The 23,885-nt window shown below is 42.5% G+C and overlaps 3 protein-coding genes across 6 annotated transcripts; 2 read left to right on the forward strand and 1 right to left on the reverse strand.

The window, feature by feature from the left end:
- Nucleotides 1-19,999, reverse strand: LOC130385886 (cytotoxic and regulatory T-cell molecule). 4 transcript variants are annotated; one of them, XM_056594643.1, is made up of 11 exons: nucleotides 19,905-19,999; nucleotides 4,747-4,878; nucleotides 4,457-4,609; nucleotides 4,058-4,168; nucleotides 3,715-3,873; nucleotides 3,040-3,234; nucleotides 2,720-2,821; nucleotides 2,209-2,298; nucleotides 1,914-2,063; nucleotides 1,608-1,694; nucleotides 1-1,501 (listed from the first exon to the last, which is right to left on the reverse strand). In XM_056594643.1, the coding sequence occupies exons 2-11, from the start codon at nucleotides 4,844-4,846 to the stop codon at nucleotides 1,326-1,328; spliced, it is 1,323 nt and encodes a 440-aa protein (XP_056450618.1). In that variant the 5' UTR covers nucleotides 4,847-4,878; nucleotides 19,905-19,999; the 3' UTR covers nucleotides 1-1,325. The 4 variants fall into 4 exon arrangements, with proteins under 4 accessions (XP_056450618.1, XP_056450616.1, XP_056450615.1 ...); XM_056594641.1 differs by lacking the exon at nucleotides 19,905-19,999 and adding an exon at nucleotides 6,387-6,863 and having other exon boundaries at nucleotides 2-1,501; XM_056594640.1 differs by lacking the exon at nucleotides 19,905-19,999 and adding an exon at nucleotides 6,387-6,862 and having other exon boundaries at nucleotides 3-1,501; nucleotides 4,457-4,615.
- On the forward strand, nucleotides 7,568-12,747 carry LOC130385884 (heat shock cognate 71 kDa protein-like). The gene is made up of 9 exons (XM_056594637.1): nucleotides 7,568-7,582; nucleotides 8,434-8,645; nucleotides 8,839-9,044; nucleotides 9,125-9,277; nucleotides 9,520-10,075; nucleotides 10,182-10,384; nucleotides 10,579-10,777; nucleotides 10,860-11,092; nucleotides 12,511-12,747. The coding sequence occupies exons 2-9, from the start codon at nucleotides 8,441-8,443 to the stop codon at nucleotides 12,730-12,732; spliced, it is 1,977 nt and encodes a 658-aa protein (XP_056450612.1). The 5' UTR covers nucleotides 7,568-7,582; nucleotides 8,434-8,440; the 3' UTR covers nucleotides 12,733-12,747.
- On the forward strand, nucleotides 18,457-23,826 carry LOC130385887 (zona pellucida-like domain-containing protein 1). Its single transcript, XM_056594644.1, has 9 exons — nucleotides 18,457-18,565; nucleotides 19,024-19,127; nucleotides 19,438-19,664; nucleotides 19,923-20,110; nucleotides 20,820-20,892; nucleotides 21,296-21,393; nucleotides 21,748-21,828; nucleotides 22,114-22,279; nucleotides 23,017-23,826. Exons 2-9 carry the CDS (start codon nucleotides 19,034-19,036, stop codon nucleotides 23,320-23,322), a joined length of 1,233 nt encoding a protein of 410 aa, XP_056450619.1. The 5' UTR covers nucleotides 18,457-18,565; nucleotides 19,024-19,033; the 3' UTR covers nucleotides 23,323-23,826.
- The last annotated feature ends 59 nt before the right edge of the window (nucleotides 23,827-23,885 follow it).

Raw genomic sequence — 23,885 nt, forward strand, 5'->3', positions numbered from 1 at the left:
GGTAAGAACAGGCTACAAGGGACTAGCGATGAGAAATACATTTCTTTCTGCTTCCGATACGTTTTTGCGGGGGGCCAATCACCAAGCTGGCTTTTCCCCTTGTCGCGCTATTAGCTGGTTTAACACAATGACGACAGGGAAGCGACGGCAAGCAACCAATCGGTACAGAGTCAGTTGGAGAACTAGGCCCGTTGAACATGCCTCTTGTGCTGCTGAAGAAAATGAAGGCAGCTTCCCCAGACCAACCTTCTTTAATAGGTCCATGAGACCAACGTACAATCTACAATTGCGCTTGGTCTGGCAATAGCCAGACTAGAGTAGGCTACTCCTAGCCTGGCTAACGCCAGACCTCCATCTCAATCTACATTGAATGAAATCGCGCGGGAAAAATAACGGGGTATACCCAGGCTAGGATAGGCCTACTCTGAGAACGGTGAGTCCTGCTGCAGCGCCTCCCAGGCGGGAGGAGGTGAAACAGTATGTGGCTTGGATGGGAGATGATGGTGTTAAATGCTGAGCCCAATGAACAGCATTCTCATCGAGAGGTTACTGGTGTCAAGAGCCAAGATAATTGTAAAGGTAGCATGATGGCACATGGAAATTATTCATTTCAGAAAAGGGAGTAAAACATTAACAAATATTTATTTACATATGAGCATTGACCAAAAATATATAATGTACAAATCTGACCGTTTATTAAAGGGTAATTCCGGTGTCAAATGGATTTGGGATATGTTTTGTATGATAACGAGTTGAAACGTTCGTTTTGGAGCATATAGACGCTTTCTTCAGTTGGCTGTTTTTAGCCGATTCTATCAAAACGCTATAAACTTGGAACGATGGGGGCACTGGTTATGGTAAAAACGAAATCGCTGTTTTAAACCACTTAAAAGGCTAAAAGTAACCAGAAATTATAAAATGTCCTTTTTAATAAACAATCTTTACACTTACAAAGTTCTCAATGCCCCGTTTTATATGTTAAGACGCTTATTATACTACCAAAGAAGTGTTGGGCTACTTTTAGCCTTTTAAGTGGTGAAAAATAGCGATTTAGTTTTTACGATAACCAGTGGCCCCATTGTTCCAAGTTTATAGTGTTTTGATAGAATCGGCTAAAAACAGCCAACTGAAGAAAGCGTCACTTTATGCGGTTTTTGTGCTCCAAAACGAACGTTTCAACTCGTTATCATACAAAACATATCCCAAATTCATTTTACACCGGAATTATACTTTAATGCAAATTTGAATAAAAAAACATCATCAAACAATCATAAAAACATTAACATTAAAAAAAGTATTTAAAAAGGAAGCAATGAAGTGATCAACTATAGCTCTGTCTCCCTAACAGGGGCCGGAGCATCATAATGTGGGCTAAAATGACTTGGAGAAGCCTCCACTGGTGGGAGGTTCACTTTGGTTGGCATTGCATCTGGGGTTGTTACAATGGAAACACCTGTGGGCTCCTCAGTTACATACTTTGTGAAGGCAATATTGAAAATCCCTGAAAAAAAAACACAGGAGTTCTGTTAGAACAGATGTACAAGGGGCTGCTTTGTAGCTCATTCACGTCTGATTCAAATTTTATTTTGGTAAAATCGTTGAAATACCTCTGCACTTTTGACCCATCCACCATCTCTCCTCGTCACTTGATTTGGATTTGTTGCTCTCAATTGATGGATCCGAGTCTTCATTTTCTGATCAAAAACAATCAACAATGAGAACTCCAGAGGCATTTTCTTTAATACATACTTTACATCATACAAACCATCAAGATGTTTGCCTTAAGATGTTTGCGTCAGTGTTTGCCTCAGTGCTGATAGTAATCTTTTGCGAATACATTTGGGGATTTTGAATGAAAGGCCTCTGTTTCAGGAATTGGGCATATACGTATATGGTATAACCCCAATGCTTACCTCGCTTCCAGTGAATGTGAGCTCTCCTGAGCTTGATGGCCAGAAAGAGAACAACCACGGAAAGAGCGACTATCAGGCATGTGACAAGGAATATGAGCAATGTGCCATTCGCTTTTTCTCCACTTCGTTTTTCCATCTCTTCCAAGTTACCTGGCAACATGTCAAAACACATTTTTGCTGAATTTGGGCAAGAACATTTTATCATTGGTGTTGTCAGCCTGCTAGTGCATGTTTGAAGGCTTGGTTGGAAATGTTATGCGTTGTATTTATGACATTTCTATGTAAGCACACCTACCTTTGGTTCTGTTGCCCTCCGTACTATTATGGGATGTGTATACAGTTATGTTCTTATCTGGTGACTCAGTGACTGGTACATGTGCAACACCTACGAGAAATAATAAAGAAAGGGGTTACAATCATAGATTGTAAGAAGGTAAAAATGTAAAAATACTTTGATCAGCATAATCTTGGCCAAAGGGTTACTTGTGATTGATAACAGATCTTAAAAACAGCTCATATAATGTCTGTATGACTTTTATTGAGATACTGCCCCAGTTATCTGACAAGCTTGATTCAAGAGTATGTTCAAGTACAACTTTATGATTCCAGTTCAGATATGTTCACACAGTTCACATGTGTTCATTCGGTTCAGTTTTTACATCTTGGTCTTTTGTGTGTTGTTTTTTTTTAACACATAACTACATAAGGTTAATGCTGTGATTTATTTACTAACATCACGATTGATTGTCTTGTGATATAATTTATAATGTACATATAATAACATGAACTAAAACAATTAGACTCACTAGTGCTGGGAGTCCATCCAGTTGACACCACTGTCTCTGGAATTGTTCCTCTCCAGGAGTCTGTCGCCCCTTGGGATTGGTCTACAGCAGAAGGAATATCCCCTTAAATACCAAAATCAATGTATCACAACATGTAGCATTTTCTCGAAGTTAAGTTGATCAACATTCCAAACGATGTGTAATAAAGCAACTTCAACCCGATAACATAAAGTAGGAATGTAACCCTTTTTCAGTGCATCTACTTTTTTCTTATATTTCAATGGTGTGTCTGCAGGTTGGGTTTCTTCCTCTAATTGTAATCTTTAAGCACAATGACTCACTCATAGACACAGTTTTGCTAGCAGTGGCCTCAAGAGTTGTGGCCTCAGGTGAAGCCTTGATCAGGTTGATGGCTTTCATTGTGACTTCGGTGCTCTGGTCCTTTTCAGGCCAAGTTGTTGTCATACTCTGCAAGTCTGTTGATCCTTGAGGTTCTGTAGGTGACCAGGTCGTGGTTTTTGGAGGGTTTCTTTTGGCTGTGATAGAAAGGTGTTCTGATTATTCATCGCATATTTATATTTAACGTTCTAAGGCAGAATAGTGATCACACACATTTTATTATTTATAAACTATATTAACATTATTGTATTTTCACTATTACTATTTAATTTTAACTTTTAAATGGTGTTCATTTCACACCACGTGAGGAATTTGGACTTAGGATTTACTTGAAATTCCAACATGAATAAAGAGGAAATGAAAACGAGTTCGACATTTTGGTAAGTGAAACTCCAAGCTTGTCATGAGGCCAAAAACAATAGGCAAGGCAAGGCAAGAAGAAGTGAGTGAGAGGGTAATATTGTTTGCACCATGACGTTTTGGAGAAACCCAGTTTGCAATTGCAATGGGGACTTTCACTACTTCATTATTTTATATCATCAGTCATTATAATTTTTTTTATCAAATTGTCTAATGTATAAAAGCTGTTATAAGGAAAATAAAAGTTGTTTACTCACAAGTTGCCCTGACTTTGACACAGTTCATCAGAGGTTCAGTGTTTAGATGTGGTTGCATCACAATGCAACACAGTTTGTCTGTCTTGAGAGCCTTGAACCTCAACAATTCCTCAGAGTTGTGTTTCCCTGAATGGTTTTTATATGTGTAGTGTGGCTTTGCTGTGATACGGAGAGTATGGGAGGGATAAAATAGATTATAATTAATATACAAAAAGGCTTGAAGTAAAGCACTCTGAAAAGTTGACTTGCTTATTATTACACTTATTTCTTAAAGCTAATATAGTGTTGATATAATCAACCATACCCTTCATAATATTGACCATAGAACTTTTGCGAAACCTACCATGAATTTGGATCGCATCACCTATTTGCCAGAAGATATTCGGAGGAAGATTGCTTGCCCCTGCGCTGCATTTAACGATTCCCGTTTTGATCTTAAAAAGCTGCACTGGACCTTGAAAAGTACAAATTAAAAAAAGACGAATGAATAAATAAGATCTATCTGTTTTGTTTCATGGGCCTTGTTTGCCTTTGGATTAAATTAAAGAAAACAAAAATGTCCTAGATTCCTAGATTATATTAGTATTATACTTCACTACTGTACACATTTGCTACTCATTTATTTGTTATTTTTATATAAATAGCTTTGTAATGTAATGTAACATTTTGCAACTGAAAAATAAATAATTAAATTACATTTATAATCCAAACCATAGATAGTATTCTTATTGCAATAACTCACCGAGCACTGTCACTCTAAAAACCTTCGTCGTGACCACACTGCCGTACAGAGTGCATCTGTAGTCGCCGCCATCTTTAAAGGTGACGTCAGACACGCTGATATCGAACCATTTGCTGGACAGCTTTTCTATTCTGAAGCGCCTGTCCTTTATACCTAAACCTCAATAAAATAAAGCAAAATAAGCAAATACTTTAAAACACATAAAATCACAACAATCTATCAGCATGAACAAACTCCCTTATTCTTTATCACTCTCTCCCAATAAATATAAATGTATTCCTTTACCGTACCTTTGTCGTGTTTGAAGAACATGATGCCATGGGGGTTCTGCCACTCCGCACTGTTGGCGTTGTCCAGGGGACAGCTCAGGGTCAACGTGCTGCCCTTCATCAAGGTCACGCTCTCCCACGCGGCCCGACAAGCTGGACAGGAGAGAAAACAACACTCACTCGTTACACCAACTCACCATTGCATGCATGCCGAGGGCAGATGCATTCATTCATATACGCCCAGTGCCCGATGCACGAGGATCAGACAAAACCCCCCCCTTCATCTTGAGCGGTGTAATTGTATATGTAATTGATTTAAGATGTTAAATGGGGGGCGGGGGGGGGGGCCTGTGTGGCCCAGGTGTGTGATTGTGAGTACGAGTGCTGTGATGTAAGTTTGAGTGTGAGGGAGGTAGGTGGTTCGATGCTGGGAAATTAATCATCTAAATATGGGTTGGTAAAACCCACTGAGAAGGTGCCGCAGTTCAAACTTTCCTTGACCTGGCACAACCTTAAGGGAATGGAATCATGAGAAAACCCCCACCTCCATACACAAACACACAGTTGCAAATTAATTGATCTTGATGCGTAGGACTTGTATTTGCACCTCTCCGGGGGTAGTTCAGGAAACTGGGGTAAGCAAAAGTTTCCTTTTTGGTTGCGGATGAATGTGTAGAGCCCTTTGCGACAGCCAATGATGAGACAAGTACTTCAATTGATCTGCCCATATATCTCTGACAGGAAGTCATGTGGTCTGTCAGCAAAGAGGTAAAAGAGAAAGCAAGAAAAGCTGGGCCGATACTTTGTCTCTGTTGAAGTTTACTTTTGATTTTCTTTCCGATGGTTTACCAATGACATTGTGTTTGGAAAACACAAACTGTGTGTGTGTGTGTGTGTGTGTGTGTGTGTGTGTGTGTGTGTGTGTGTGTGTGTGTGTGTGTGTGTGTGGACCACAAGGTTATTTACTGCCATTTCCTTTCGTATGTGTAGGAGGTTTGAACAATTTCACTGCACTAACCCGTTCCACGTCTGACCGTATCCCTTATAGCATCTGTGAATGCTGAAGACATTATTCAACCCGGTATCACGCTTTGGCATGATACCGGGTTGCATTATTTACATGATTTCTTGTTTCTGGGTCTACTCTAAAGCGTAAATCATTTCAAGTGCTTCACATTTGCTCTATTTTAGAAGCATAATTCCATTACTTTTAATATCAAAACATACATCCATTAAGATCTGTGGTTTATAAGAAGACTTGTTAGTTTATTTATCTTTTTGTTTTGTTTGTTTTTGTAGAAGTACCCTGTTCATGTCTATATAATGCTGATTTAATGTACTTTTACTAAGCTTCAATGGTGTTATAGTAAAACACGTCCGTTCGTTGAAGACATTGTTAGGCATATTTTTTTCCCCATAACCATAGCCTAATGCCATTAAAAATACAAAAGTATTGTTCAAATTGAAAGGTTGTTTTGAGGGGTTAATTCCCAAATACTTTCAATAAACAAAATGACAATCCTGTCACATGAAATTTACACATTTCATCATTCAAACAATAACTCAATAGCAGCTTCCTGATACACGTATCAAAGAAATGTTTCAAACCAAAAACCAAATACATACATTCTGATTGGTTAAGGCATCATTAAAGTACTCACAGTTTGTGAATAACATCAGGATGGTAAGCTGGAGGGTAGTTGTCGCCATGGTTGTAGCACTTGACAATGCCTGCTGCCTGCCTTCTGCACCACTTCCTCTCTGACTTCAGGTCTTTGAACACCCGTGTGAAAGGGGGCCTTCCGTGACATCACTACATTATTGGTTTCGTGTGGTTTCCACAGAAGATCATCTCACATGATCGTTCCTTATAAAGTAAAAGTTGGTCTGATGCTAACAACAAGCAAAACTCAAACACAAGCGATTTCCTGAATATGATGAAACTACTGGTCTTAAGAGGTCAAACGACACCACTGGACACTCCTTGTCTATAGATAAATAACTTTTTCTTAATATTTTTTGTAGTTCTCGCCCATATTATAATTTAAAATTTATTTTCAATTACTGTCAGGTACTGCTGTGACACCAACATTTCCCACTAGGATTAATAAAGAACATCTTATCTAGTCATTTACAACTAGGGGCCAGGTTTGTTCACTGGTTTCCAAATGCAATAAAGCCTAGATATTCTTATTCTTCATGTCAGGAAAAGATATTAAAGTTGTGATTGAATGATGTTGCTCTTAGTTATTGGTTGTTTCTAATTCAATAAAACATGATAGCCACAACCGTTTACAACAAATGTGAAAACATACGGCAAGAATAAGGTCTCCCTTATACATTAAGGACCGTTGTTGGGAGAAAACGTAAAAAAGCTGTCAAGAGCCCCGTCCATGTCCATCCCCTAACATCAGTTTCTAATTTCTATAATATATCTTATTTATCACACAATTCTTATATAATGCCCTTATATTTCCTTCCTTATAATGCCCTGAAACAATCCTGCTATTTCTGTCTCTAATCTCAGCGTGACCTTTCTTTATTCTTTATTTAGTGAATACCATGTGTTGCACCTTCGAACCAATCACAACATGACGAGTTAGACCGACGGAATAAACTGACCCAGAGATAGTGAAAGCGAAAGGGCGTCATCTCATGGCACAGGGCATGCCATATGCAGATCTGACTGTAGGCCAGTTTCACCCTGTTGGAATATTCTGGAAGACCTCTTTTCTTTTTTCTACTGCAATCCTATTGGCTCAAAGACATCCGGAAGGTTTTGACTCGCCGGCATTTTACTGTCCTCATTCAGTCTGCAGCAGAAAGAGTGAGCATCACCAGACAAACCTTCCTTCAGGTAGGAAAAAATAACTTTTAAACGTACAATGTTTATCTTCCACGTCAATGTTATTAGAAATCGAACTCTATAAAGAATATACATTAAATGATCGATTATCTCGGGCAATTCTAAGGATGGTTTAGCCCATATTACTACGATATTAACAAAATACCGTCAACAAAACCATAGTTTGGGAAGTAGATAATAATGGAAAAAATCGATTCTTGAAACCAGATATGGTATTTTATACAGAGAGGTTAAGACGCAACTTTGCGCATAGATGCGGGAGATGAGCCAGCAGCATCGGCTGTGCTGCAGCAGCGGAACTTCGCCCTTCAGACTGACAGCTGGGCGGAGCTCCCAATGCCCCCAGATGGTCAGGGATCATCTTTGATAATTCGCTTAAGGGAACTGCGTGATGTTGCAAATGACTACTGTTACCAACTACTTTGGCCGAAGCGCCATTTTTAAATCGTTGAAATTGACATCGGAGTTGAATGAGTTGACCCACATATCCATTCTGATTTATAACCGGTTATTCCATCAACATATTTTCTTTATAGATTGCTTAATTGCACCGGGCCTGTAAATCATTTTCTCTCACCTAAAAACTATAAAAAAAACATATTTTCTATGGTTATTTCAGCAGGTTATTTTTGGCAGCGTTTCATAGGCTCTGTCCATCGCAGCCTAATCTTTCTGTTGCAGCAACAGCTTTAACGTATAAACTGTTACAAGGATGCTGTAGGTCTATATATGATATATGTAGCTCTATGAGTAGGAACCAATCATTTTTTTTGAAAGGCACTGTATATCAGGACTGTTGCTCCGAGTCCATTCCAAACTAAAATGTATTAATTGTATTTTAGAAAAGCCATGTCCAAGGGAACGGCAGTCGGGATCGATCTCGGGACCACCTACTCCTGTGTAGGTGTGTTCCAGCATGGCAAAGTGGAGATCATTGCCAACGACCAGGGCAACAGGACCACTCCCAGCTACGTGGCCTTTACCGATTCTGAGAGGCTCATCGGAGATGCTGCCAAGAATCAGGTTGCCATGAACCCAACAAACACAGTCTTCGGTAAGGCTCAAGCTGGTCGTAAAGGATATGCGGCATGAATCATTGATTCACTTTGTACACCGCAGTACTCGGTTTCTTGCCCGGATTGCCGATGAATGATTGATTTTTGGTTGCCTAATGTCCTCATGTGATATGCGTTATCAAATGTTGCAATCCAGCCGAACTAATTTAGTTTCTACTTTTGACAATCTAGATGCCAAGCGGTTGATCGGGAGGCGATTTGAGGACACTGTGGTGCAGTCTGATATGAAACACTGGCCATTCAATGTCATCAGCGATAGTGGACGCCCAAAAGTAGAGGTTGATTACAAGGGGGAGACCAAAAGCTTTTACCCCGAGGAGATCTCATCCATGGTGTTAGTGAAAATGAAGGAGATCGCTGAGGCTTATCTTGGAAAGGTACGTACAAATAAAAGCTGTTTATAGATGAAGAATATGATATATAAGTCTAATAACACTGTTCCTGTTCTTTCTTATAGACTGTGTCCAATGCCGTCGTCACAGTACCCGCGTACTTCAATGACTCTCAGCGTCAAGCAACCAAAGACGCCGGAACCATCTCTGGTTTAAACGTACTGCGAATCATTAATGAGCCCACTGCAGCTGCTATTGCATATGGTCTGGACAAGAAGGTTAGCCTCAATATCAGTCTTATATAACGATGTGTCCCACTTTCTGTACAGGAGAAGGCTAGTGTTAATTTTTTTCCATAATTACCATCCCCCAATGAAATGACCAAAGCATTGGACAAAACGGTGTTATACGCCTGGATGGCAAAGTGCTTAATGCAATTGTTTTTTGTTGCAGAAAGATGTTGAATAATGCCAGCCATATACTTTGGACACCTGTAAAATGTTGTTACTTCCTGTGTTAGGTTGGGTCAGAGAGGAACGTCCTCATCTTCGATCTCGGTGGCGGTACCTTCGACGTGTCCATCTTGACCATTGAAGATGGTATCTTTGAGGTCAAGTCCACCGCTGGTGACACTCATCTTGGTGGGGAAGATTTCGACAACCGCATGGTGAACCACTTCATCGCAGAGTTCAAGCGCAAGTACAAGAAGGACATCAGCGACAACAAGAGGGCTGTCCGTCGTCTGCGCACCGCTTGCGAGAGGGCAAAGCGCACGCTCTCCTCCAGCACCCAGGCCAGCATCGAGATCGACTCCCTGTACGAGGGAGTCGACTTCTACACCTCCATCACCAGGGCCCGCTTTGAGGAGCTCAATGCTGACCTCTTCCGTGGCACCCTGGACCCAGTCGAGAAGTCTCTCCGTGACGCCAAGATGGACAAGGCTCAGGTCCATGACATCGTCCTGGTTGGTGGTTCCACTCGTATCCCAAAGATCCAGAAGCTGCTGCAAGACTTTTTCAATGGAAAGGAGCTCAACAAGAGCATCAACCCTGATGAAGCTGTGGCCTACGGCGCTGGTAAGTGTCAACAGTGTAACTGTTATACAAATAGATCTTAATGTTGCTATATCCTCAACCTTATCGGGCTCATCCACAAGTTCCAACCAGTTTGCTCTTTCTTCAGCTGTGCAGGCGGCCATCCTCTCTGGGGATAAGTCTGAGAATGTCCAGGATCTGCTCCTTCTCGACGTTACTCCTCTGTCTCTGGGTATTGAGACCGCTGGAGGTGTCATGACTGTCCTGATCAAGCGTAACACCACCATCCCCACCAAGCAGACTCAGACCTTCACCACATACTCTGACAACCAGCCCGGTGTGCTCATCCAGGTAAGAGCTCTTCATTGGTTTGCTGACCAACATACTTTGCTGTGATTAAGTTACTCCTAACATTCTCAGTTTGCACCTGAGGTTTAAAAACCAATGATGGTTTTTCAGCCCTTCCTTGGATGTCTAAGCGATGTATTGTGGGTTGCTTCCGTCTATTTAAAGTATCTGTGTTACTAATACAATGCCCCTTATAGGTCTACGAAGGTGAGCGTGCCATGACCAAGGACAACAACCTTCTGGGCAAGTTTGAGCTGACGGGCATCCCTCCCGCTCCTCGTGGTGTTCCTCAGATCGAGGTCACGTTTGACATTGATGCCAACGGCATCCTCAATGTTTCGGCCGTCGACAAGAGCACCGGCAAGGAAAACAAGATCACCATCACCAACGACAAAGGTAAGCCACAGAGAAAACCTGCAGGCAAATAATCTTCAGTATGCCTCGTCATTGCATGCTAACCACATCTGACTTGTCATAGGTCGCCTGAGCAAGGAAGACATTGAGCGCATGGTGCAGGAGGCTGAGAAATACAAGAACGAAGATGATGTCCAGCGTGACAAGGTCTCCTCCAAGAACTCTCTGGAGTCGTACGCCTTCAACATGAAGTCCACCGTGGAGGATGAGAAACTTGCGGGCAAGATCAGCGATGAGGACAAGCAGAAGATCATGGACAAATGTAATGAAATCATTGGCTGGCTTGACAAGAACCAGGTAAGACATGGGGTTCATAAACCTTTCAATGCATGCAAATTTGTTGAACTGTTGACACTCAATTAAATTATTATATTAATTTAATTTAACTTAATAAATGATTCAGAATTAACTTTGAGGTTGCCTTTTCCAAGGGATATTATACATCTCAGAAATAAAGAAATACTTTAACTTTTGATTGCTTCAAAAGTCTGACACTTTTACTATAATTAAAAATGGCAATTAAATGTTGTTAAACTCTAATGGTTTAGGTATGCCTCAGGATTGTTTGTTCAAGAGAGCTATGTCAACACAAACCTTTACTGTGTGATCACACCAAACGCGACGGGGCGACAGGATCCCATACAAAGTGAACGTATAGACGCGTTTCGGGCGAATTTTCCGCGAGAGAAAACCGGCGACAAGTTTTGATTTGTAGCGCAACACTTTTGCCGTGCACAGGCGAGCGCGTTCACGCGAATTTTTCGCGTGAAGACAGCCAATCAGCGTTCAACAGCGTGGCCACTGAGTCACATGTGTAACGTATCAGCCAATCAGCGTTCAACCGTCAAACTCAGTGCAGTGCAGTCCGGGGTGAACTGCAGCATGGAGGAGAAAGTGAATGTTGCCGTTTGCGACTCCCGGGGCTCTATATATAATATAATATTTGTATGCATAATATCACGGCCAAAAGCTCTGTGCGCCTCCGGATGGCCGTAGCGCGGGGAGCTCTCATAGGGATTGGGCTTCTCGGGGTTTGTTTACCGGCGTTGCTATGTTTCCGGTCTTGTGTGTTCCAACGGTTTATTAGGTAGGCCTATCTAATAAATCTCTGTCTATTCAATACTTCATTCACTGCCTCTTCCGTGGTCATTACAATATTATGAATATACTGCGTCGGGTCCTCCGACGTCTCTCCCTCTTCCACAAAAGGTAAAGACATGCCATGGTGGTTACCTTGTTGTGGCACGACAAATTAGACAAAACTTGCACAGCGACAGATTATGATGTGTGGCGCGACAAAACTTCGGCGACCACGCGAACGGGCGAAAATTCATTCAAATTTCACGTTTGGTGTGAACACACAGTTACAGTTGCAGGCCTATATTGGAAAACTGAACCATCTGGAAAAAATAGCATAGTGACATAGCATATAAATGCTGCCCCAGTAGAATATTAATGAATGAACAAAGGCTAATGTTCCCAAAGACCATTTGCTGTCTCCCAATACCTTTATGGATGTTAGAGGTTAAGTGTTTGTATATTGAACACATTGAGCATCAAGAGTATTGGGAAATACTTTTTAAATAATGTAGTTTAACTCTTCAAACAGTTTCTTAACATTTTGTTTACAACACGTGCCACCAATGGAACGTTTTGAAAACTGTTCCTTTAACAGAAATAAAAAACACCACTTAAAAAGGTGCTCTATATTTCAGACGGCCGAGAAGGAAGAGTATGAGCACCAGCAACAGGAGCTGGAGAAGGTCTGCAACCCCATCATCACCAAGCTGTACCAGAGTGCTGGGGGTATGCCCGGAGGCATGCCCGGTGGTATGCCTGGTGGGATGCCCGGTGGAATGCCAGGAGGCTTCCCAGGTGCTGGTGGCGCCCCCTCTGGTGGTGGATCCTCTGGCCCGACTATTGAGGAAGTCGATTAAATACAGTATCTGTACCTAACTTTGCTTCCCTATGGCAGTGGTTCCCAGTGTCGTCCGTCTGTCCGTCTGTCCCCCCCCCCCCCCCCTCTCATATGATGGTAAACACATCAAATGACTTTCCTACCCCCTAGGAGTTTGTGATGCAGAAGATGTTTACAAAGTGAAGTAATGAACCACAGTATGCTGCTATTCTACTGTATATTTTGGATGGACATTTATTTATTTATATATATTTACAATTATGATTTGACAAATCAAAAAGGCTGCACTAGCTCAAGGTCACGCAGAGGTTCAACCCTTTCCCTCGGCCCCAGATTGGGAACCACTGCCCTCAAGTAACCAAAGCATGAACCCTACCCCCCTAACCCTGTCTGCAAGCCAAGGCTGGTCACTGGCTAATCATGAGGAACTGGATATAGTTGGTATGTTTGAATATCTCATGATGGAACCGTTTCCTGTATAGTTTGAGTGCTGATGAGTAAAGCATTACTGTATCACAAGTACTGTGTGTTGGATGCTAATTATTTTTGAATATTTAAGATTTGGTCATTTGATTGATACCAGACATGGGTCCGGTCACGTTGGATAAACCATTGAAGCAATACAATTAAACGAAATCCATTTGAAGAAAACATCCCCATTTCTTTTGGTCCGTCTTGTTTTGTTTATTCTGTGTGTTTTATGCAACCAGATTGCTCCCACCGTAGCTATTTCATTGAAAAGACACATTGGTGTGAAACCAAGTGGATTCCTTGAGCCTAGGGCAGAAGAATAACAAATTAGGGCTTTCCTGTTTTATGAACAAATTACGCAAATCTGCATATTAGGTTGCTGCACGTTTTGATTTCCCTTGCCGCGTTGCCTACAATCTCAAGTATTTCAGCAGTGATCTTTTCCAGTATAGTTCCTGCATAGTTTCAAGTCTGACAAATTTGAGCCCTGCGCTTAAAGAATGAGTCTCTGAATTGTACTTCTAGTTTCCACCCCTACCTGACAGCCTACTTATGATTACGGTGTCAAATATTAAAATGGAGTGCCCACCTCTGTGATATATAATAAGGCTTTACTTGGACATGTATGTCGACCTAGTGAGAGGGATGAATGAAAAGCTTGTCTGATTGACCAAAATATAAATTATGTGAGACTGCATTGTCCAATCATTTCATCGGATCACAATCTAATATACTGTAGGTGAGATAGTCCTTCTTTACATACACGCTACTGATCGTTGACTAGACTAGATGGTTTCGTCCCTGACATTCCCAAAACCAGTACACCTTGTTTGATAGGCGTGGATCAATTTATCAATTAGCCTACTTAAACAATTACAAAAGGATTACTTACATGGTAAGGCCAAACAACCTATTGGAATCAGAAGATCAGCTAGAGACCTTTCTAGACTTCTAGAAACACGCCACCTGATGGTAAAAAACTGAAACTACCCTTAAAACCATTTTTTTCTTTTGATGGGTAGCAGAAATTGGCAGAACACCGGCACCTCATCTCCAGGTGACCAGCCCAAGCATATATTCCGTCTTTCAATTTCCCCGTGTATTTACAACCCAAACAAAGTTCAGTAATGGAAGTCCTGCCAGAAACTTGTGTTCTTCGAGTTAGGTCCTTCGACTCCGAGTCTACTCTCCGGTACTCAGAACCTCCCCACTCAAACAGACTCTCGAAGGTGCTGGACATACTCAGGGGCTGAGGGAGCTGGTTCAGGGTCCGGCGGCAGGCCGGATACCAGGTCTACTGGCTCACTCACTTCCTGGCCAAACATCATGTAGTTCGGGGTGAAACCAGTTGAACTGTGCTTTGTTGCTCTGTAGGCCATGACAGCGTAGGGAATCATGAGGTCCCAATCCCAGTGGCAACGCTCGGCTGTCGTGGCCAGGATCTTTTGCAGAGTGGCATTGAACCTTTCAACTTGCTCATCGGACTGAGGACGGAAAGGTGTGGTGTGTGTTTTGTCGATCCCGAACAGCTTGCACATTTCCTGGAACACCTCAGACTCGAAGTTCCGGCCTTGGTCGCTGTGCAGTGTCTGCGGGGCTCCATAGCGACACACCCACTCGGAGGCGAGAACTTCAGCCACAGTTACAGCATGTTCGTTAGGTAGGGGAAAAGCTTCGACCCATTTTTTAAAATAGTCCTGTATTACCAGCACATATCTGTTGTGGCGTTCAGTCTCATTCAGTGGCCCCATAATATCAAAAGCGATGTGCTCCATAGGCGCTCCGACTCGAACAGTGCCCATGGGGGCTTGTGGTGTCTTCCGTGGGCTGGCTTTTGATGCGCAGCTGGTGCAGGTGTTACACCACAGGGCGACGTCCTCCCTCATTCTGTACCAGAAGTATCGGGTTTGCAGCCGAGCTACCGTGCGCTCTACACCAAAATGTCTGCCAACTTGTCCCTCATGCATCTGTCTCATGATGTCTGGCCAGAAGGTGCGGGGCAGCACTACTTGTGGATAGAATTGGGTATCGTCCAGGCAGTAGAAACGTCTAACTAGCACCCCATCTCTGATGTAAAGGCGTTTCCACTGGCTCCAATATGTCTTTGTGGCTGGGCTGCATGGTGAGGCTGTTACCCATGCAGGACGCTCTCCGCTGGTTTCCAACCAGGTTCTGATGGGTGCAATGTCTGCGTCGTCTTCCTGGGCTTGTCGCAGCTCCTCCAGGGACCAACCACCAAACAGTTCATTTTCTTTTGACTTAGTCAGGTATATTTTCTCGGGGGACTTTAAGTTGTTAGAGTCAGCTGGCAGGGCCTTGTCTACCCCCACTAGACTTTGTCACCTCACAGACTCAAACCCTGAAACTCCCCTGACGCCTCCGCTGTTTACATTTAACGCTAATGAGCACCTCAACAACGCCCCCTCTGTGTGATGTCAGTACTGACCCTAACCATAAGCACCCTAAAGCTAAACACAAACGCCAACCATTGCAGAACTGTTCTACTCGTGGTACTAATTAGACACACCCCTATCATAGAATGCGTTTTTTTTATTTTCAAAAAAATCCCATGGGATTGGATTGTTTACAATTGTTTGTGTCTGATTAGTACCACCTAGTAGAACAGTTCTGCATTGGTTTGGGGTGTTTTGGTGCCATACCATGGAAGCTATTTTCCATAGGAAATGAATGGGATCCTAAAAAGATCTAATAAAATTGTAGGTCAAAACAATTATATTTTCCTTGGGTTTATCTAGTGTCTTATTCTATTATCCACCCCAAACCTGCATTGGTTTTGGGTGTTTTGGTGCAATACAATAAAAGCCACACACACACACACACACACACACACACACACACACACACACACACACACATACACATACACATACACATACACATACACATACACACACACACACACACACACACACACACACGGACACACACACACACACACACACACACACACACACACACACACACACACACACACACACACACACACACACACACACACACACACACACACACACACACACACACACAATAACATTTCTTAAACAAGCATAAATGGAAGAAAAGGCGTAGCCTTATTGTTTGAGTCAAATTTCACTGAGAGTCATCTCAGTGTTGTGACATAACATTTATTAAAATGTATAGAAGTTGTAGGCTATAGAAGAACATGACGGTTGATGGAGCAAGGAATGATTTAATTGTTTTTGTGCTCCTGCAATTTGTAATGTTATGTTACTTTGGGATTTAGATGGGTCACGTGGATATTGGAGGTTTGAGGGTACAATTTTATCGATGTGATTACTTTGATTATACTTTGTGGACGTTCCTAGAGGTTGATACTTTTTCAGTAATAAAAGTTAGTTCAACATGTTTCAGATTATCTTTAAATAAACAAACTATATGTGGCTGAACCTTTGATTTGTGGACAAAGTATGCTTTGTTAATATAGCCAAGTTGGCTCCTGATTTTGCCCTTCTGAGACTTTATTTATTTTGTTTGTAAGTCTGTTTCTCTGTTACTGCTACTTAATAAATCTGTTAAAGAATTTAAAAAAGACGTAACTTATTACCGAAAAAGTATAAAATTCTGTATGAAGCCTCCTTTTCATTCGCAAAGCACACTGCTCAATCATTCTCTTGTTTGGCATGCTAAGTTATTTTTCCCTCAATGGCAACCGTATCTGGTCGTGGCCATTCACTTGCTGTGCTTGAGTTTGTGACTTACTCCATGAAGTTTGTTTCACGTAGTCGCTACCACTGTAATGTTTTTAGAAGTACAAGTAGGACATGGATGAGATCACACAGATTCTGTTACAGCACCCAATATGTTTACCCGTATTAATATTGTACTGCCTGCAGCTGCAGCAAACCAAATAAGGATGCATGATATACAGCGGAAACCAAATTATTATTTAGTGGCACAATAAACAATCATTCACTTTTGGGTCTTTGACCCAAGAGTGAATTCAATTGAAAAAAATCCCTTCCATTGAAACCAATTCCATGTTTGAGGTATAAATAAGCTCTTCATTTTATAGTGTTATTATAGTCATGGAGTTTTCTTTATAGAAATACTCCTAGAGTATTATCCTAAATTGTATTAGTATCCTAAATACTATAGTCTGAAATGGATTTTATTAATAAAAGCCAATGAGATTTCACCTCTATATAAATTCCCAGTACTTGCTCTTAAAAATAACCCACCACCCACCTCCATCATTCATTAACATGGCTGAAGGAGCTGAAGAGGACCCGTGGTTTGGATGTCTCCGAGCAGGGTGAGGAGGGGGTGTCATGTGGCAGGGTGTGTCACCTCCTGCACCCCCCTCCTATCACCCAGTCTGAGGTGTTGGGAGGGAGACGGGAGACCTAATTTCTCCACAAAGAGTGGAAGCCCCCTGGCTAGTAGAACACAGGTATGGTGTAGAGTGATGCAGGATGACGAAAACAACCCACACTCACGGAGCGGTTAGGTTCTAACAACCATTTGTCTGGATGTTCGGGCATAAAGGCGTCTGAAACAATGGGGCAGGGGGCTTACATCCGTGTCCCTGCGAGGACAAACAAGTCATGTAACTGGTCTGCGACTAGAATGGCCAGTCGCAGACCAGTTATCATGTTTATTCCTTTGATACTGCTCATACAATTATTCCATTTTCAATCTGATGTTTTGGGGAAATATTGAGTTGTGGTGTTGCCTGAAAGGTCAATCTCAAATAAACCTAGACATTTTTTAATGGAAGGCACAGACCTCCATTACCTTTCAATATTCAAATAAAATCTCAACATTAATGCAGATCAAAATAAAGGGAAACAACGGCCTTAATTCTAACCCTAAATGTTGACTGCCTCTGAAATTTACCATAAGTAGCAGATGATTCAAGATGAGAAGAACTGTTATTGAAGAGGCAACTTGACATACCACTAACCGTACGTGACTGAAATCCGCAGATCCAAAGTTTTCTCTAAATGTACCAGAGAAATATTTGCATACGTGCATAACAGGCTAAAGGCAATGGCACTGCAGCATTGTTCTAGAAGACTTTCAGATGACGCCTTTCCTGGATCTCTCTCTCTCTCTCTCTCTCTCTCTCTCTCTCTCTCTCTCTCTCTCTCTCTCTCTCTCTCTCTCTCTCTCTCTCTCTCTCTCTCTCTCTCTCTCTCTCTCTCTCTCTCTCTCCCTCCCATGGTCTTCCGCCCTCCCTTCCTCCCCCCCCATCTCTCTCGCCACTTCCAGTGAGCACAATCAAAGCCCCTGTGAAGAGAGAGGCCAGTATAAGTAGCCGGCACCCTGCAGGGCGTCAGGAGGATCATAGTGGGACCCAGACCGGACGGGAGAATCCCATGTGAGGATAAAACGCCAAGGTAAAGGCATTCCCTGTCTTATACGAGTTTAGAATAATCATATAATCATAATCATCAGTGAGTCGAAAAACTGTTTACTGCTACTTTTCTAAGCCTAGTTTTAACAATTTCTAAATATAATAAATAATATGTATGAAATAACAAATTATGTTCTGGAGCAAATTTACTTCCATAAATACATTAAGGGTGATTGTTGAATTTTCTTTTACTGAATACCGGTTACTGAAAATAACAATCACTCTGTCTGAAGTTTTCACATGATTCAAATTCTCGGTGAAATCATGCTTGTGACGAACAGAAGCCTTCACATATTTGTATCAATATTAGACATGAAACATATAGGCCTATTGCAAAACATTGGGATAGATATGCCTGCTAATCTCCTGTTGTCAAGAAGAGCACGCAAGAGGGGCCAGAAATGATGATATGGGGTTTATTCCCTCTGCCTTCATCCATAGTGAGGGGACAATGCGGCTTACCTTGTTCCTGTATCAGGTTGCCATGCTAGTCCTCGTGAACGCACAGCAGGACTGCTTCATGCACCCCACGTTCAGAGAGCCATGTGAGTGTTTTGAGAGAGTAACGCATGCTGGCCCAACATTCTTTTATAATATAGACCGATACCATGATTCACTTTAGACTGCTATCCTCTCTACACTCGCCTGTTTTATAAGATCAGTCCCTGTCCGGGTCAGAATGTTGTTTATATTAGACCTTCCACGAATGTCTCAATTGTTTGGAGATAATCTGCAACTGGGCTTAATCTGCCCATGACCATCTCAGTCCAATGATTCTAATACACATCGGAAATATCAGATGTGCTTAATGCATACATGCAGTGTAACTTTAATGGCCATCTCCTGCCTTCCCAGCTAATGCGGACATCGAAGTGTCATGTGGTACGCAGCAGATGGCCATGAAGATGCTGCTGTGTCCCATCTACTTCTGTGGATACAACGAGTCTCTAATGTCCCTCAACGGGGAGCACGACAAAGAGTACTGCAAGGGCGTCGCAGACTGGACCGTGGACCCCCCCGTGCTCAGGTTCAACTTCTCCATCACCGAGGAGGAGATCACGGTGTGCTCAAATAAGCTGACGGTACTGTCAACCTCTTTCTTACCTTTTGCCGCAGGACACACACACACACGAAAACACACACACACACACACACACACACACACACACACACACACACACACACACACACACACACACACACACACACACACACACACACACACACACACACACACACACACACACACACACACACAAAATGGTAGCCCAAATGGTCAACAAAGCAAGAACTCCAAACTTAAACAAAATAAAGATAATCACCTTTCCCACCACCACCAGGTGACAGAGGAGATGGGGAACGGGGTGTTCTCTGACTTCTCCAGTCTCCAGTACATCAACATCTCCGGCCAGATCAAGTCCCAGGACCCAATCTTAGGAACTGTGGCCTACCGTGAGGAGATGATGTACATGTTCTCCTGCCGCTACCCGCTGCAGTACCTGGTCTCCAACAGCACAGACATGAGCGTGTAAGCGACTGCCACAACACCTTGATCCAAATCTATTGATCCAAAATGTAAACATCCAAGAGCCAACCAAAGACACTAGAGAATGACTTCCTCTTGTCCATATATTCTCATTCATATGAACTCAAGTAAACATTTGAATCAATAGATATTTAGTTTCTACGTACTGTAGACTCCCTCAATAACCCTTGTTATTGAGTCCAATTAAAACGTTACATTGAGAACTTCAGCCAACTTTTGAACACTGGGACACTTTACACAGTGGCCCTTCAAGTGCGTTTACCACCATGCACAAAAGACACCGTCGGGTCCATAAAGAAATGGAGAGTCGGAAGGCTGTGTTTAGCGAAAGGCAACAGGCTTTTGACAACGTAAGGGATCTCCGTCTGGATTCTAAGGGCCGCTCAGAGAGGATTAAGGCGTCAACATTAAGCCTGTCACACTAGCTTTTAAATACCCTGCCCTGAACGGTGTTTGTTACCCCTTACACACACAGAGCCCCCCCCTACCCCCAACCCCCTGTCAGTCCCCTGTGGCCCCCCAGGGGCCTTCAGTCAGGGACCTTCAGTGAGTGGTTCCCCTGTGTATCAAGTGAATGCTGACCTGGTTATGGGCACCGCAGGGGTTTTCCCCACCAGGCTGAGGAGGGCTGACTGGCCCAGTCGTTGTTCCCAGAGGTTCTCTTTACCAGGGGCTGTTCTTCTACCCACAGGGCAGCAGCCAGCCTGTCCATGAATGAGGAAAGCGGCAGCTTCAGCAGCACGCTCAGGATGGCTTTGTTCTCGGTGAGTGAGGGAGAGAGAGTGAGGTTGTGAGAGTTAGTGGATGCTTGGGCGATTTGTTCTTCAATAATCAATGGCTGGAATTTGTGCACACTGAAATTGAGTGAGTGGCAAGTGTTTCAAATAAATAAAAATGCCCACGTCTTGCATTTCACATTCACTGACCAGTACAATTTCTCTGAATTATTAAAGAACAGACACTGTTTTATCCAAAGCGACGTGAGCCAATTTGAGATAAATGTTCATTAAGGTGTAGAAAGGGTCATCTTACTAAAGGTCGCCCACAGGTCAGGCTGCAGACATTAGGGTTCAAAGCTAGAACCTCTTCGGCAGGGAGTCAAACACCTGTACCACTAGACAATCCTGTAGTTGTGCCTTACACTCATGTGTTTTGATTGTCCTGCAGGACAATGCCTATTCCTCCGCTCTCAGGATCCCTCAAGGAGGACTCAAGCTGAAGACCAGGATCTTTGTCCAGGTGGCCGCCAGCAACCTGAGCAACAGGTAGATCGACTCCCACGCGATGGGACCTAGTCACCTAGGTGGGAAACTGAAATCTGTTTCCACTAGGCCCATTACAAACCAGCAGGACTCATGACAACAAGGGGAACAGTTTCCGTTGGGTGTAGATGGTAGGCCTGCAGAAGAATGGTAAATAGCATGCGACAGATATGGTGGCTCCAATGCGACCAATTTGCATATCTGCTATGGGGGATTTCTTATTTCAGGTCATTTGTTATACTGTTTTAACCTTTATCCATCGTTCACTTTGGAATTCAATCTAACATGCGTCTTCAAATTAGCCATGAGGTATTCAAAAGTCATTTTCAGCATTGATTGCCACCAACCCTTCCCCAGATTCAACGTTGTACTGGACAGGTGCTACGCCTCGACCACATTCTTCTCCGTCGACAGCATCACACATGACCTCTTTGTTGGGTGAGTTCCTTTGGCCTCAGAGCACAACAGTCTGTTAATCGGTAGTACAGTGACCTGTAGGACAGTATCATAGGTCAATATCAGGAGAGCGGATTGCGATTTAGATTGAAGTGACGGAGACTAAAATGTAAAAAGAAAAAAGGGGAACCACCTTTTTACACAACCCATTGTGGTTCACACAATCATCCACTTATCCATCGAACCAACCCCTTCATCAGCAAATGTCCAAAAAAATAAATCATCACGAAAATGACAAGTGAGTTAATGGTCCTCCTCCTGCTGCAGGTGCAATAAGGACGGCCAGACGATCATCGCCATCAACGGGATGGATCAGAACGCCCGTTTCTCCTTCGAGGCGTTCCGCTTCGTCCAGCAGAGGACCAGCGCCACCTTCTACCTGCACTGCTCCACCCGGCTCTGCGAGCGCTCCAGCTGCCCCGCCCTGGTGGAGGTGCGTGCGTCCGTCCGTTGTTGATGTTTTTGTTGTTTTTGTCCTTTTCGTAGTGACATATAATACTGCAATGCAAGTGGTCAAGCATTGCGGTATTATATAAAGCTAAACAGGTTCTGGATCATAAATCACTTTACATCCTCTATTGTTCCCTGGTTTCACCTTATTTAAGTTACTGTGTAGAGGTTTGGGGCAATAATTACAAAAGTACTGTTTATTCAGCTGAAAAGAGCTATACGGACCGTTTTCAATGCTGGGTATAGGGATCATACAAACTCATTATTCATACAGTCAAAAATACTCAAATTAACAGATCTGTTTGGATTTCAAACAGCACAATTAATGTAATTTTAAAATGAAAAATGTATGTACAACCAGAAAAAAACAAATACAAAAAAAGAATAAATAACAACTTGAGAAATACACTATACCTAAGTGTGGTTAGCTGTTAAAAGCCATTTTGAATATCTGTTTCTTAGGACATTAAAAGTGGGCGTGTCCACCTAGATGTGTGACGAATAGATTAGCAACGTTTGCTACTGACCACTGGGTAGGCTGGTAGACTGATCTATCCAGCAGACATCTAGGTGGACACGCCCACCTGTGATGTCAGTAGAGACAGATTTTCAAAACGGCTTGTATCGGCTAATCACACTCACACCTGGTGGCATGTCATGGGACCTTTAACCAGGTTTTTGTTTACCTTTGGTCATCTTCTTCTCGTTTCCGTCTTCCAGAACTGTTCCACCTCGACGGCGTTCAGAAGGCGGCGCAGCGAGGGCGTTGGCGGCGGCTGGAGCACGAGGGTTAGCGACGCGGCCACCGTCAGCTCGGGGCCCATCACCACCCGCATGGACACTGGTGAGGAGGATGAAGATGATGAGGATTCTACTCAGCAGAGCAAGAAGAAAGTCATGCTAGGGGTTGTCATAGCAGCAGGGATCCTAGTCACCATCTTCCTCTCTCTAGTGGCTTTCATCACTTGTGTCGTCTGTAACTCCGAAAGATGGTTCAGTAAACCGGTTCTCTACCGACTGGAGTGAGAGAGACTTTTTATTTTGTTTTTACTACGGAAGAAGCTATGTTAAATGCGATTTAAAAAGTAAAGGTCCTGCCATGTTTTAGGAGCCAATGCACGGAGAGAACTTATTGGGAGCTGCTGATTGGCCAATTGACTCTGGAACTACTGGGAAGGGCTTTTACTTTTTACTTGTAACATGGATGGAGTGTAAACATGGATGGGTCCACTCTGATTTAAAGATTTTAGAATCTTATCATTTGTAGTCGACAATTATTATTTACAAATATGTCTCTGTATATATTTCTGTGAAAGGTAAATGGAGAAAGTCACAATGAGTATTTGTAACAGTTTTACCTGCTTATGTATTAACAAAATAAGAAAACATAACAGCATTAGTTATTCCTGACCAATAAAATATAGTAAGAATATATTCTGAGTCATCTCAGAATATGACTCAGTAAAATATATTCTGGAATGAGGCACTGGAATTAGAGTTTGTAAACTAAGATCTAAGATGTAAACTAAAATCTTCCATTCAATTTAATTGTCAACAATTCTTCCTACGATTGTTTTTTTATATATATA

Source organism: Gadus chalcogrammus, chromosome 7, assembly GCF_026213295.1.
Source record: "Gadus chalcogrammus isolate NIFS_2021 chromosome 7, NIFS_Gcha_1.0, whole genome shotgun sequence".
In the NCBI taxonomy this organism is placed as follows: Eukaryota; Metazoa; Chordata; class Actinopteri; order Gadiformes; family Gadidae; genus Gadus; species Gadus chalcogrammus.

Coding starts and splice junctions, on each gene's coding strand:
- LOC130385886 (XM_056594640.1), bottom strand. CDS start 6,435: ATGGCGACAACTACCCTCCAGCTTACCATCCTGATGTTATTCACAAAC. Junction 3,235..3,714: donor TGTCAAAGTCAGGGCAACTT/GTGAGTAAACAA, acceptor TTTCTATCACAG/CCAAAAGAAACCCTCCAAAA. Junction 2,822..3,039: donor TAGCAAAACTGTGTCTATGA/GTGAGTCATTGT, acceptor TTGGTATTTAAG/GGGATATTCCTTCTGCTGTA.
- LOC130385884 (XM_056594637.1), top strand. CDS start 8,441: ATGTCCAAGGGAACGGCAGTCGGGATCGATCTCGGGACCACCTACTCC. Junction 8,646..8,838: donor CCCAACAAACACAGTCTTCG/GTAAGGCTCAAG, acceptor TTGACAATCTAG/ATGCCAAGCGGTTGATCGGG. Junction 9,045..9,124: donor CTGAGGCTTATCTTGGAAAG/GTACGTACAAAT, acceptor TCTTTCTTATAG/ACTGTGTCCAATGCCGTCGT.
- LOC130385887 (XM_056594644.1), top strand. CDS start 19,034: ATGCGGCTTACCTTGTTCCTGTATCAGGTTGCCATGCTAGTCCTCGTG. Junction 20,111..20,819: donor AACAGCACAGACATGAGCGT/GTAAGCGACTGC, acceptor TTCTACCCACAG/GGCAGCAGCCAGCCTGTCCA. Junction 21,829..22,113: donor ACACATGACCTCTTTGTTGG/GTGAGTTCCTTT, acceptor CTCCTGCTGCAG/GTGCAATAAGGACGGCCAGA.